Source organism: Choloepus didactylus, chromosome 15, assembly GCF_015220235.1.
Source record: "Choloepus didactylus isolate mChoDid1 chromosome 15, mChoDid1.pri, whole genome shotgun sequence".
NCBI classification, from domain to species: Eukaryota; Metazoa; Chordata; class Mammalia; order Pilosa; family Megalonychidae; genus Choloepus; species Choloepus didactylus.
Genome location: NC_051321.1, coordinates 33660902 through 33675460, shown reverse-complemented (window position 1 = coordinate 33675460; position 14559 = coordinate 33660902). Strand labels below are relative to the sequence as shown.

Here is a 14559-nt window from a genome sequence, read left to right as displayed (position 1 = left end):
TGTGATGGCTACAACAGCCATTTCTCATGGAATCTGTCTGTGTCCTGTATTTGTCTGGACTTGGGCAAACATTTGCCATTATGTCCTTGACACAAGTCTTCAGGGAATCCTTGTGCATGGTACTGACAGAACTGGTTCCATTTCTAGGTTTATCTGTGCTCATAGGAAATTTATGGTCTGCCCATGGTACCCTCCATGCAGCAAGTATCCTACACAGAAAACTGCTGAACAATATCCTTCGAGCACCCATGAGGTTTTTTGACACGACACCCATAGGACGGATTGTGAACAGGTTTGCTGGTGTAAGTATCTCAAGGGCTGCTAGGTGGTGTGTTTATGTGCTGAAAATCTTTCTATTTCTGACAGGGAAAGAATTCACATCCACATCCTAGATAACACTGTACAGTTTCAACTCTTTTGTCCACTCAGCAAGCAAATGTTTCTAGGGTTCTTTCCTGTGATATCCTGGGGATCTGGGAGATACAGGGATGAACAGCTCTGGCTTTTCAAGGAGCTCACAGTCTTGTGAGGGAGACAGCCAAGGAAATGAAGGATTATGACAGTATATGGTAAAAGATTCTAAAACTTTGTCTCCATCCACTGCAGATTCTGGAAACCATGGCATTCACCCATTTAACAACATTTATTGTGCACCTTCTATGAGCCAAGTACTATAGTAGACACAGGGGTACACAATAAACATTAAAATCATAGATGGCTCTCTTCCATGGGCCACACCTTACTCATTAAAGCATTTGAGATGGAAGTTTCAGGAACAGAGGCAGAGAGCAGGTGATTCTGATCAATACTCATCTACCATCTGCACAGTTTTCAGCCCTCTGCTTGGAGGGAGGGGTCACACTTTAAAAAATGTCTGAGCAGCTCTCAACCCTTATTTTTGGGGCTTCTGGAAGACAGAAAAGGCCACCCCACAGCCCACAGCCCACAGTCAGGTTTTGGAGGCATAGTGACTGCTTTTTAGTTCCCATTTATCACCTTCCCCTGAGGCAGAAGTGATGCACTGTGATGTCATTGGAGGCAAGTTCAAATGTGCTCTCAGCAATTTAAAAGCACACAATTTTGGATGGGGCAATTTCCCACAGGAATTTTGCAAAGATTACACAGTCCTTTCCCATGTTGTAATACATATAATTAATCTTCTGGAAAATAGAACACAGTGGTCTTATGTGAGTTACTTAGGAGAACAGACAACAGTAATACTTTGCTTATTGCCTTTGTATCCCATGAAAAAGGAAACTGCCCTTAATTATAAAGTGAGTTTTGTGTGGGAACTGGCTGAAGCCTGTAAAGAAGAGTTTGATCTAGGGTATTCTAGAAACAGTGGCTGGGCTCTTAAGAGGAGATTGAGGAAGAGGTGGAGGAAAGCAAGCTAAAGAATCTATGCCAAGTAAAGATGAAAAGTTATCTGCATAGAACTGGTAGCTGATAAGGATTAATTTTTTCTACAACACTGGACTTACATGTATTTGCATTCTGCTATATCACAGTTTGTGTTATGCAGTTCCATGGATTTTTTTAAAAAATCTTTATTCTAGTAACATATATACAACCTAAAATTCCCCCTTTAACCACATTCAAATATATAACTTAATGCTGTTAGTTACATTCACAATGTTGTTACCATCACCACCATCCATACCTAGAACCTTTCCATCATCCCAAATAGAAACTAGGTACATTTTAAGCCTTATCTCCCTATTGCCTATCCCCACCCCATCCCCTGGTAACCTATATGTCAGATTCTGACTCAATGAGTATGCTTATTCTGATTATTTCATATGAGATCATACAATTTTTTCCTTTTGTGTATGGCTCATTTCACTCAACACAACGTCTTCAAGGTTCATCCATGTGGTCATGTGTATCAGAACTTCATTCCTTTTTATGGCAGAATAATATTCCATTGTATGTATATACCACAGTTTGTTTATCCATTCATTGGTTGACAGACACTTGGGTTGCTTCCATCTTTTGGCAATTGGTAATAATGCTGCTATGAACATTAGTGTGCAAATATCTGTTTGAGTCCCTTCTTTCAATTCTTTGGCATATATACCTAGTAGTGGGATTGCTGGGTTATATAGTAACTCTATACTTAACTTTCTGAGGAACCTCCAAACTGTCTTCCACAGCAGCTGTACCATTTACATTCCTACCAGCAATGAATGGGTGTTCCTATTTCTCCACATCCTCTCCAACATTTGTAATTTTCTGTGTTTTTAATAGTTACCATTCTAGTGGATAAGAAATGGTATCCCATTATGGTTTTTATTTGCATCTCCCTAATGGCTAATGATGTTGAGCATCTTTTCATGTGCTTTTGACCATTTGTGTATCTTCTTTGGAGAAATGTCTAGTCAAGTCATTTGCCCATTTTTTAATTGGGTTATTTGTCTTTTGTTGTTAAGCTGAAGAATTTCTTTATATATTCTAAACATTAGACCCTTATTGGATATATGGATTCCAAATATTTTGTCCCATTGTGTAGGTTGTCATTTTACTTTCATAATAAAATCCTTTGATGCACAAAAGATTTTAATTTTTGATGAGGTCCCATTTATCTATTTTTTTCTTTTGTTGCTTGTGCCTTGTGTATAAAGTCTAAGAAACCATTGCCTGACACAAGATCCTGAAGATGCTTCCCTACATTTTCTTCTAGGAATTTTATAGTTCTGGTTTTTATATTTAGGTATTTGATCCATTTTGAGTTGATTTTTGTATATAGTGTGAGGTAGAGATCCACCTTCATTCTTTTGCAAATGGAGATCCAGTTTTCCCATCACCATTTGAAAAGATTGTTCTTTCCCAATTGAGTGGTCTTTAGCCCCTTGTCAAAATCAGTTGACCAGAGGCGGGGCAAGATGGCGGCATAGAGAGGAGTGGAAGCTAAGTAGTCCCCCTGGAACAACTACAAAAAAACAGAAACAACTAGTAAATAATCCAGAATAACTGTGGGGGGACAAACAAGACCATCCACTCATCATACACCACCCTGAATTGGGAGGAATGCCCGAGAACACAGCATAAAATCTGTAAGTAAAACCTGCGGATACAAGTCGTGAGACCCCCTCCCCCATAGCCTGAGCTGCAAAGCCTCGTGGTGCAAGAGAGAAGCTCTCTCCCAGCAAGCAAATATAGCTCAGCTGAGCTCCAACTGGGGTTTTAGGTAGTGAGTGTGAATGGCTCACTACAGGTACGCATCCCCAAAAAACAGACAGAGGCTTTGGGTGAAGACTGACCTTGGAGAGCCAGAGGGTCGCCTTGGACTGGGTCTGAAGGGGACTATCTGTTTCTTTTTCAGCTCAGTGGAGAAAGCCCCAGTCATATTCAGTTTCCAGGGCTGTGACTCTGGGAAGGGTGGAGACAGCACAAGCAGAGATCAAGACCACTGAAATGCTAATGACCTCCACCTGGGGGCTCTGTCTTCTCTAGGAGGAAAGGGGTGGGGCCCTTTCCATTCAGAACCAGACCCCAGAGCCTGGGGGAACACAGCCATACCTCCTCACACCAGTCAAGAATTATAGGTTAACAGGCATCACCTGCTGGGCAGAAAAGCACAGTGACCTGAGGCATCAAGGGTGGAGCAATTTTCTAAGACACACCCGCAGGGAAACCAGATACTGAATATTTCTTCCCTCTGGGACCTGAGCCTGTTCTGGTCTGGGAAAACCTGATTTGGATAACCAAGGAAACCATGCCTAGACAACAGAAAATTACAACCTACACTAAGAAAAACAAAGTTATGGCCCAGTCAAAGGAACAAACATACACTTCAACTGAGATACAGGAATTTAAACAACTAATGCTAAATTAATTCAAAAAGTTTAGAGAAGATATTGCAAAAGAGATAGAGGCTTTAAAGGAAACACTGGGCATATATACGGCAGAAATCAAAGGTTCAAAAAAACAACTAGTAGAATCTATGGAAATGAAAGGCACAACACATGAGATGAAAGACACAATGGAAACATACAACAGCAGATCTCAAGAGGCAGAAGAAAACACTCAGGAACTGGAGAACAAAACACCTGAAAGCCTACACGCAAAGGAGCAGATGGAGAAAAGAATGAAAAAATATGAGCAATGTCTCCGGGAACCCAAGGATGAAACAAAGTACAATAATGTACATATCATTGGTGTCCCAGAAGGATAAGAGAAGGGAAAGGGGGCAGAAGCAATAATAGAGGAAATAATTAATGAAAATTTCCCATGTCTTATGAAAGACATAAAATTACAGATCCAAGAAGCACAGTGTACTCCAAACAGAAGAGATATGAATAGGCCTACGCCAAGACACTTAATAATCAGATTATCAAATGTCAAAGACAAACAGAGAATCCTGAAAGCAGCAAGAGAAAAGCAATCCATTTCATACAAAGGAAGCTTAATAAGACTATGTGCGGATCTCTCAGCAGAAACCATGGAGGCAAGAAGGAAGTGGTGTGATGTATTCAAGATACTGAAAGAGAAAAACCGCCAACCAAGAATCCTATATCCAGCAAAGCTGTCCTTCAAATATGAGACAGAGCTCAAAATATTTTCTGACAAACAGACAATGAGAGACTTTGTGAACAAAACACCTGCCCTACAGGAAATACTAAAGGGAGCACTACAGGGTGATAGAAGACAGGAGTGTGTGGTTTGGAACACAATTTTGGGAGATGGTAGCACAACAATGTAAGAACACTGAACAAAGGTAACTATGAATATGGTTGAGAGAGGAAGGTGGGGAGCATGTGAGACACCACAAGAAAGGAGGAAAGATAAAGACTGGGACTGTGTAAGTTGGTGAAATCTAGAGTATTCAACAATTGTGATAAAATGTACAAATACGTTCTTTTACAAAGGAGAACAAGCAAATGTCAATCTTGCAAGGTGTTAAAAATGGGGAGGCATTGGGGGAGGGATGCAATCAGCATAAACTAGAGACTGTAACTAATAGAATCATTGTATTATGGTTCCTTTAATGTAACAAAGGTGATATACCAAGGTAAATGCAGGTAAGAGGGGGGATAGGGGAGGCATGTTAGACACTTTACATTGGTGGTATTGTCTGATTCTTTATTCTATTTTGATTTAAGGTTATTTTTCCTTTTGCTGCTTCCTAGCTGTCATTTTTTTTTCCTCTTTCTTTTGCCTCTCTACCTTCTTTGACTCTCCCTCCTGCCTTGTGGAAGAAATGTAGATGCCCTTATATAGATAGTGGTGAAGGTGGTGAACACATAAATGTATGACCATGCAGAGAACCATCGATTATTTACTTGGGATGGAATGTATGGTGAGCGAACAAAACCATATTAAAAAAAATGGGTTGATGACAAAACCTCGAGGGTAATATACTGAGTGAAATAAGCCAGACACATAAAGACAATTATTGCAGGGTCTCACTGATAGGAACTAATTATAATATGTAAACTCATAGACATGAAAAATAAGGTACCAAGATATAGGATGAGGCTTAAGAATGGGGAGTGGTTGCTTAGTATGAGCAGAATGTTCAACTAGGATGAACTTAAATGTTTGGAAATGAACAGCGGTGTTGGTAGCAAGATGTGAGAATAACTAACAACGCCAAATGGTGTGTGAATGAGGTGGAAAGGGGAAGCTCAGAGTCATATATGTCACCAGAAGGAAAGTTGGAGGTCAAAAGATGGGAATGTATAAAACTGAATCCTATGGTGGGCAATGTCCATGATCAACTCTACAAATACTAGAAATCGCTTCCATGAACCAGAACAAATGTATGACAATACAATTAGAAGTTAATAATAGAGGGGCATTTAGGGAAGAACTATATACCTATTACAGACTATATACTACAGTTAGTAGTATTTCAACATTTTTTCATAAACAGTAACAAATGTGCAATACCAATACTACGAGTCAACAATTGAGGGGGGTTTGTTAGGGGATAGGGGAGGATTAGAGTTTCCTTTTCTTTTTTTCTTTTTTCATCTTTCACTTTATTTCTTGTCTGGAGTAATGAAAAGTTTCTAAAAAGTGAACAAAAATTAAGTGTGATGGATGCACAGCTGTATGAGGGTACCCAGGGGCAAGTGATTGTACACTTTGGATCTTTGGATAATTGTGGTATCTGAACAATCTCAATAAAAATGAAAAAAAAAATCAGTTGACCATAAAAGTGAGTGTTGATATCTGAATTCTCAATTTGATTCCATTTTTCTGTCTTTATACCTGTACTAGAGTAGTCAAAACAGTACCATGCTGTTTAGAGTACTGTGGCTTTGTAGTAAGTTTTAGGACAGAAAGTATGAGTCCTCCAACTTCCTTCTTTTTCAGAATGGCTTTGGCTATTCAGGGCCCCTTACCCTTCCATGTAAATTTGATGATTGGCTTTTCCATTTCTGCAAAGAAGGTTATTGGATTGTGTTGAATCTGTAAATTGCTTTTAATAGGAAGGACATCTCAATATTTATTCTTCCAATTTATGAACACAGATGTTCTTTGGTTTCCTTTAGCAAAGTTTTGTAATTTTCTGTGTACAAGTCCCTTACATCTTTGGTTAGACTTATACCTAGGTATTTGATTCTTTCAGTTGTTATTGTAATGGATTTTTTTTCTTGATTTCTTCTTTAGGTTGTTTATTGCTAGTGGATAGAAACACTACTGATTTTGGGGTGTTGGCTCTTGTACCACCACTTTGCTTATTCATTTATTAGCTCTAGGAGTACTAGCAGCTTTGTGTGGATTGTTTAGGATTTTCTGAATATGGGATCATGTCATCTGTAAATAGGGAAAATTTTACTTTCTGCTTTCTAATTTGGATGCCTTTTGTTTCTTTTTCTTGCCTAATTGCTCTTGCTGGAACTTCCATAATATGTTGAATGATAGTGGTGACAGTGGGCATCTTTGTCTTGTCCTGATCTTAGAGGGAAAGCTTTCCCTCTTCCACCATTAAATATGATATTAAGTATGTTTTTAGCTGAGAATTTTTCATATATGCCCTTTAAAATGTTGAAGAAGTTTTCCTTCTATTGCTAGTTTTCTAAGTGTTTTTATCAAGAAGGGGAGCTGGATTTTGTCACATCCCTTTCCTGCATCAGTTGAGATGATCATGTGATTTTTATCTTCATTCTGTTAATGTGCTGTATTACATTAATTGATTTTCTTATGTTGAACCACCCTTGCATACCTGGGATAAATCCCACTTGGTCATTTGTATAATTCCTTTAATATGCTGTTGGATTTGGTTTGCAAGTATTTTGTTGAGCATTTTTGCCTCTATCTTCATAAGAGATTTTCGATCTGTAATTTTCTTTTCTTGTGGTATCTTTGTCTGGCTTTAGTATGAAGGTGGTGTTGGCCTTGTAGAATAAAGTAGGCATGGTTCCCTCCACTTCAGTTTTTGGAAGAGTTTCAGCAGAATTGGTGTTAATTTGCCTTGGGAAGTTTGGAAAATTCTCCTGTGAAACCATAGAGAAAAGCCCTGGGCTTCTGTTTATTAGGAGTGTTCCAGTTTGCTAATGCTGATGCAAAATACCAGAAATGGGTTGGCTTTTATAAAAGGGGTTTATTAGGTCACAAATTTACAGTTTGAAAGCCATGAAAATGTCCAAATTAAGGCACCAACAAGAGGATACCTTCAGTGAAGGAAGGCCAATGTCGTCCGGAACACCTCTTTCAGCTGGGAAGACACATGGCTGGCATCTGCTGGTCCTTTGCTCCCAGATTCTTGTTTCAAATGGCTTTCACCAAAAAATGTCTCTGGGCTTCTGTCTTTTCTCCTCTCTCTCAGCTCCTGTGGGTCCTTGCTTCTTTCTTCCAGGGTGTTTCTCTATAAGCATCTGGGGGCCCTGTCTTAACTTTTCTGGGGCAACCTCTGGGCTTCATCTCTTAGCTTAGCATCTCCGCATGACCTTCTGTCTCCATCTCCAAGCGTCTCCAAGCATCAGCAAGTGTCTGTGTCTGTGTCGGCTCTTAGGTTCTCTCTTAAATACTCCAGTGAACTAATCAAGACTCACCCTGAATGGGTGGGGCCATACCGCCATGGAAATAATCTAATCAAAAATATCACCCACAGTTGGATGAGTCACATCTCCATAGAAACACTCAATCAAAATGTTCCACCCTAATCAAAAAACTAATAAATCTGTCCCCACAAGATTGCATTAAAGAACATTACTTTCTGGGGGATATAATATATCCAAACCAGCACATAGGAGGTTTTGGTTACTGATTCAATCTCTTACTAGTTATTGGTTTGCTGAGATCTTCTATTTCTTCTTGAGACAGTTAGGTAGTTTGTGTATTTCTAGTAATTTGTCCATTTCATCTAGGTTATGTAATTTGTTGGCATATAGTTGTTCATAATATCCTCTTACAGCCTTTTTTATTTCAGTGGGGCCAGTAATAATGTCCCCTTTTTAATTTCTGATTTTAGTTGTGTCCTCTTTTTTTCTTCATTAGGCCAGCTGAGGGTTTATCAGTTTTTAAAATTTTTTAAAAGAATCAATATTTTGGTTTTGTTGATTCTCTCTATAGTTTTTTAATTCTCTATTTTATTTATCTCTGCTCTATTCTTTGTTATTTCCTTCCTTCTGCTCTCTGTTCTCCCTCTGTGATTGATTTCTAGCTTTATTTCATTGTGGCCAGAGAAGATAACACTGTATGATATCAATATTTTTTAATTTACTGAAACTTGTTTGGTGACCCAACATATGGTCTCTCCTGGAGAAGTATCCATGTGCCCTTGAGAAGAATATATATTCTGTTGGTTTGGGGTGATTGTTCTGTATATGTCTGTTAGCTCTAGTTGATTTATAGTATCATTCAAGACTTCTATTTCATTATTGATCTTCTGTCTAGATGTTCTATCCATTATTGAAAGTGTATTAAAATCTCCTACTATTAATGTAGAACCATCTTTTTCTTCCATCAAATCTGTCAGTATTTACTTCATATATTTGGGGGCTCTGCTGTTAGGTACAGATATGTATTAATAATTTATTGTTACATCTTCTTGTTGAATTGACCCCTTCATCAGTATATAATTGTCATCTTTGTCCCTCCTAACAGTTTTTGACTTAAAGTGTATTTTATCTGATATTAGTAGAGCCACCCAGCTCTCTTTTGGTTACTATGTGCATGGTATATTTTTTCTCTCCTTTCACTTTCAACCTACGTATCTTTGAATTTAAGGCAAGTCTCTTATAAACCACATATAGTTGAGTCATGCATGTTTTGTTTTGTTTTGTTTTTTATCCATTCTCCCAATCTCTGCCTTTTGACTGGAGAGTTTAATCCATTTACATTTAAAGTCAGTACTGATAAGGCAGCATTTTCTTCTGCCATTTTGCTATTAAAACTTTGTAGATCTTATACCATTTTGTCCCTCAATTCTTCTGTTAATGCCTACTTCATATTTATTTGATTTTTGTATTGTATCATATCGAGTCCCTTCTAATTTCAATCTGGATATATTTTTCATCTCTTTTCCTTGTGGTTATCATAGTTTCTTATGAGAAATTGGCACTTAATCTAATTGGGACTCCCTTGTACATAACACGTTTCTTTTTTCTTACAGTTTTCAGAACTCTCTCATTGTCCTTTGCTTTTGACAGTTTGATTAATATGTGATAGGGCATATTCTTCAACATTATCTTGTTTGGTGTTCTCTGGGCTTGTTGAATGTGCATATTAACATCCTTTGATAAGTTTGGGAAGTTTTCTGTCATTATTTCTTTGAATATTCCTTCTGCCCCTTTCTTTTTTTCTTCTCCTTCTGGGACTCCTATAATGCATGTATTGATATGCTTGATGCTATCCTAGAGGTTTCTTAGTTATTTTAACTTTTTATAGTTCTTTTTTCCTTCTGTTCTTCAGTCTGACTTATTTCAATTATCCTGTCTTTGAGTTCACTGATTCTTTCTTCTGCCAGCTCCAATCTGTTGTTGAAACCCTCCTGGGAATTTTTCATTTCAGTTACTGTGGTTTTCAACTCCAGTAGTTCTATTTGGTTCCTTTTTAAAATTTCTGTCTCTTTATTGAGATTTTCATATTGTTCATTCATTATTCTCCTGATATCCTTTAGTTCTTTCTCTGTATTTTCCTTCATGTCCTTGACTATATTGAAGATCATTGATTTTATGTCTTTGTCTGGTATGGGCATAGTCTGGTCTTCTTTGTTGATGTTTTCTAAATTTTTATCCTCTTCCTTTGGATGGGATGTCATTTCTTGTTTCTTTGTTTGTCTTGTAATCTTTTGTTGCCCACTGTACATTTTAATATTTTTAAATGTTAACTCTGGGATTTATTCCCTGAGATGTCTATTTCTTGAGTTTGTAACCAGCTGGTGATATGACAGAGATTTTTTTGAGTGTCAGAAGCTAAAAAATTAAGCAAATCTAAGCAAAAAACACCTTTCACTGTCTTTGCAAATTAGCTTTGCATTGGCTGGTACTTTCCTGCAGAGTTCAGCCCTCCTATCAAGAAGTTCAGCCTAAGGCAAATGCAAAGTACAGGGTCCTCCCTGTCTTTTGGGCCTGTGCCTTGTCCTGAGTTTGTGCTTGCTAGTGTCCTTAGAAGTTCCCCTGTTTACAGGCATTTGAAAGTCCCCTCTCCTTCCCAGGGAACAGACTTTCTCCCTCTCCTGGTGTTCCACTTCAGGACTTAAAGTGGCCTTTGCCATCTGCCTCAATTGTTTCTTACACTGCTTTCCTTGTCTCAAACTGCTTTTCCCTGGAGGGCAAATTCTGGGAGGAGGGGCACACTGGAGAGGAGTTACTCAAGTCAGTCTTTCCCAGCCTGAGCAAAGCCAGGGACCCACAAAGAGAACACTGGCTGGTTCCAAACTTACCTGGGTTGGGGTTTAGGGAGGGACCAAGAAGGGTGCCAGAAGCTACTTCCACAGCTCCCCAAAGCTGTGTTTTCTTGACTTGGCCCCTGCCCAACAAATGCAGCCCTTCAACTGTCTTCCACAGCTCTGAGGAAGTATACTGTCTTTAAGTCTCCTCTGTCACCTTTGTCCAGGGCAGATTGGAATAATGGCTACCCTTAGAACTGGGCTCCCAGTGATTTGAAGTAGCAAATCAAAAGCAGTTGTTGTTGGTCAGCCAGCACCACCACCTCCAATCATGGAGAAGTGTATTTTTATGTCCCTCCCTGGCACCAGCAAACTACACCAGGGGTCAGATCCACTGCTCCCTTATATGAGAGTGGGGGGTGGGCAGCAGTAACTGTCAGCCTCATAGAGAGAATGATTCACTGTAACTTACCAGCCTCCTCTTCCCACTCTTCCCTGAATGCTGTACAGTCTTCTACCAGTATGGAGTTTCAAATAGTTGATTCAGATATTTCCTGCCTGTGTAATAGTTGTTTTGGTGAAGGAACTGATTCCTGGAGCTTCCTACTTTGCCACCCCCACCACCCGCTTCTGGTATTTGCATTCTGATATGACTTTGGGAAAGGTAGATTAGATATAGCAGTCGTCCATGATGATTGTGCTATTCTTGACCCAGTTTGGGACACTTTAGCAATAATTTGGACTCACTTTGGTACCCATTTGTTATTAGTCTTAGAATCAACATAATCCTAAAATCCTGTGAAGTCTAGGCAAGGTCAACCCAAAATATAAGCCAGTTTTCCTGAACATGTTCCCATCCATCTATCCATCCATTTGATCGTTTGTTCATTTATTCAACATGACATAAAGGCATTATGGCAGTAAGACTTGTCTGTCACCTCTGGGTTCCTTGGTTAGAATGTTGGCCAGGTAGGGATCACACTCAACCCCCACATCGTTTTTCCCTTAAAGCTCTATGTTTGGTAGAGGGTAAAACCTACCAGGTACAGGATGGCTCTTCGGTCAAGGGTAGATGATGAGGCTTGTATACTGTAGCCTTCAAGCAAATGTTTATTGAATTCCTGTTATGTGCCAAGATCTGTGCCAGGTTCTCAATAAAATTAGGATTTGTGTAAAATTGGAATAACTAAGGTGGCTTGGAGATGGGGAAGGATTTACTTGTAAGGATCTATTAGCTTATCGTGATTGTGAATGGTTTAGTAAGTTTAACAAATGGAAATTCACTGAGAAGAATGAAAACTTTTGCCAAGTCCAGTGACAAAGGTGAAGGATGACTGCCTTATCTACCTGGAGGGATATAGAAAGATAACAAAATAACAGAAATGCTGTTGGTTATTGGGGTGAGCAGCAGAGCAGAGTGCAAACGAATATCTTGAAGTTATTGAATAAGGGAATCATTGGGAACAGAACTGGGAAGATATAAAATGTCTTAGGAATTCATTGTTACAATATCTCTCCTAACTGTGCATCCCTAGGACATTTCCACGGTAGATGAAACCCTCCCTACATCCTTGCGCAGCTGGGTTCTGTGCTTTCTGGGGATAATCAGCACCCTTATCATGATCTGCATGGCCACCCCAATCTTCACTGTCATCATCATTCCTCTGTCCATCATTTATGTGTCTATTCAGGTAAGTTTGAAAGTGGCTAGGCATTCCTTTCTTTCTCCTTAGAAAAGTCCAGGCTCTTCCCTGAGAATCTTCTGCATATCACCAGTCCCTCGTGCCTCTCCAACATTTTGTTGTTTAATCATTTATGGATATACCAAGGAGCCCACGAGCCATTCTCTGAAGCTGGAGTGTCAGCACTGATTATGTGTGCTTCACAGTTGCCCCGCAGAAGCTTGAGACTTTACAAGTGGGATAAATTTATGTCTGGATCTGAGACTGCTTTGAGGTTGGCTCTGTACAAAGCCTTGAAGCTCCATAAGATGATTAGGTCTTTGGCCATTTCTAGAAGAGTTGTGCTCTGGCTGCTTCCTTTGTTGGCTTTGAAATAGGCTTATCTTAAAATGTTCTGTGGGTAAATTTCAATGAAATTTCTCAAATTGAAAGAACTGCTGCTTTATCTAATGGGACATAAGTCCTGTAATTGTAAGATTCAGTGGTACATTTAGATAGTCACTTGGGATAAGAAACTTACCTGGATTCAAACTTATGGATTTTGGCTAACTCTAGGTTATTCAGAAGCAGAGCACGTATTTGTAATTCTCAAGCCATATTCCCCTGTCCCTCAACCCTTTACTTTTTATAATTGGGAGCATGATTTATTATTGAAACTGCCATCAAAAGACAGCAATTCAAGGAAGCTGAGGGGAAATTATCACCAGGTATTTTTGTCTCTCTGAATATTAAAAGCAAAGGTAATTGGTGGGAACAAATGTGGTAAATATTAGTTAAAATTGCAGGTTTCTCATTTTCCATTCCCCTTTCTGAAATAGTCCTTAATAAAATAGGCAAATGCTCTACTCATTATCCCAAAGGTTAAACTAAATTATGAAAAAATTTAAATGTTTACCTCCAACTTCACCTTCCAGATTTGAATAAATGGAATATATATTTTTAAGGATAATGGTGTTTCTATCAACATCTTGAAAGGTCACTTTATTTCAAAAGTAGAACATTTAGCAACTTAAAATTAGGAAATCCTTCCAGCAACAAAGTAAGGGTGTTAAAAAAATCTTTTAAAAATAATTTCTTTGTGATGGGTCCTAGGCAGAGCGAAGAATTATGAAATATCAATTTTCTGAGAATAATATTTCAGAATTTTATTACAAAATGGGAAATATAATTTATGTCAAATTAAAATAGAAATTCATTTCAAATGTTGTCATATATGTATCTATCAATACAAAGTTTTTTAAAAAATAAGCTATTTAGATTATTTTCATTTTTATTATTTTCACTGAATTCTTTTATTTTTACAAATTAACCTGCTGTCATGAACAATTTTTTATATATAATACATATTATATATATGGAGGTTAACTATTAAAATATATCTAGTTATTTTGAGAAAAAAAAGAAAGAAAAGAAATAGGCTTATCTGCTTGTCTCTCTTCTCAATTCAGGGCAGTTCTAGTCTCACTGGGGTGTCTGCAGATTGCTTTAGGTACAAATCCAATGTGTTCTTGAGGGCACAAGTAGTTTGAGAGCCAAGCCTCATAGAAAGCTGGAGCAAGTAGAAGGGGCTCCATGACCATAATAGAAATTGATAAGGGGAGGGAAACTAGAGAGAACTCTTGTCTCGCCAGCTGCCTTTTTGATGCACTGTTTGCCAGAGGGAAACAATTCCAAGACCGTGCGGTCGGTTGGGCAGCCTTGTAGCCTGTGGCAAGATGGCACCCTCTGGTGTTGAGTCTGTCAGGTACACTGTCATCTTGGTAACAGCCAGTGATAACTGTTAAAACAAATCAACAAATAAGAAGCAGGGCACTTGAGAAAATTTCCACGTAAAGCAGTCCAACGACCAGCTCTTCTCTGGTTTCAACAAATCCTCACAAACCTAACAGCACCACTAACCATTCCACTCTACCTCACCCTTCTTCCTCACACCTCAAAGCTTCTGCCTGTATTCTCTGTTATACCATTTCTTAGACCCTTAACATTCTACACTCCTCCAAAACTATCTTTTTCTTCACACAGCATTAAGGCACAGTTTGGGTCACTTAAATGTGTGACACTATTCTTCAATTTTTACTCAAACCTCAGCATACC

The 14559-nt window shown here is 38.6% G+C and overlaps 1 protein-coding gene across 2 annotated transcripts in view; it reads left to right on the top strand.

The window, feature by feature from the left end:
* Nucleotides 1–14559, top strand: part of ABCC2 (ATP binding cassette subfamily C member 2) — an 89692-nt gene that overhangs the window by 63151 nt on the left and 11982 nt on the right. For both annotated transcript variants that reach the window (XM_037804357.1, XM_037804358.1), the window contains 2 exons: nt 148–302; nt 12319–12474. In XM_037804357.1, the coding sequence (XP_037660285.1) occupies nt 148–302; nt 12319–12474 (311 nt within the window). The remainder of the gene's footprint in view (nt 1–147; nt 303–12318; nt 12475–14559) is intronic.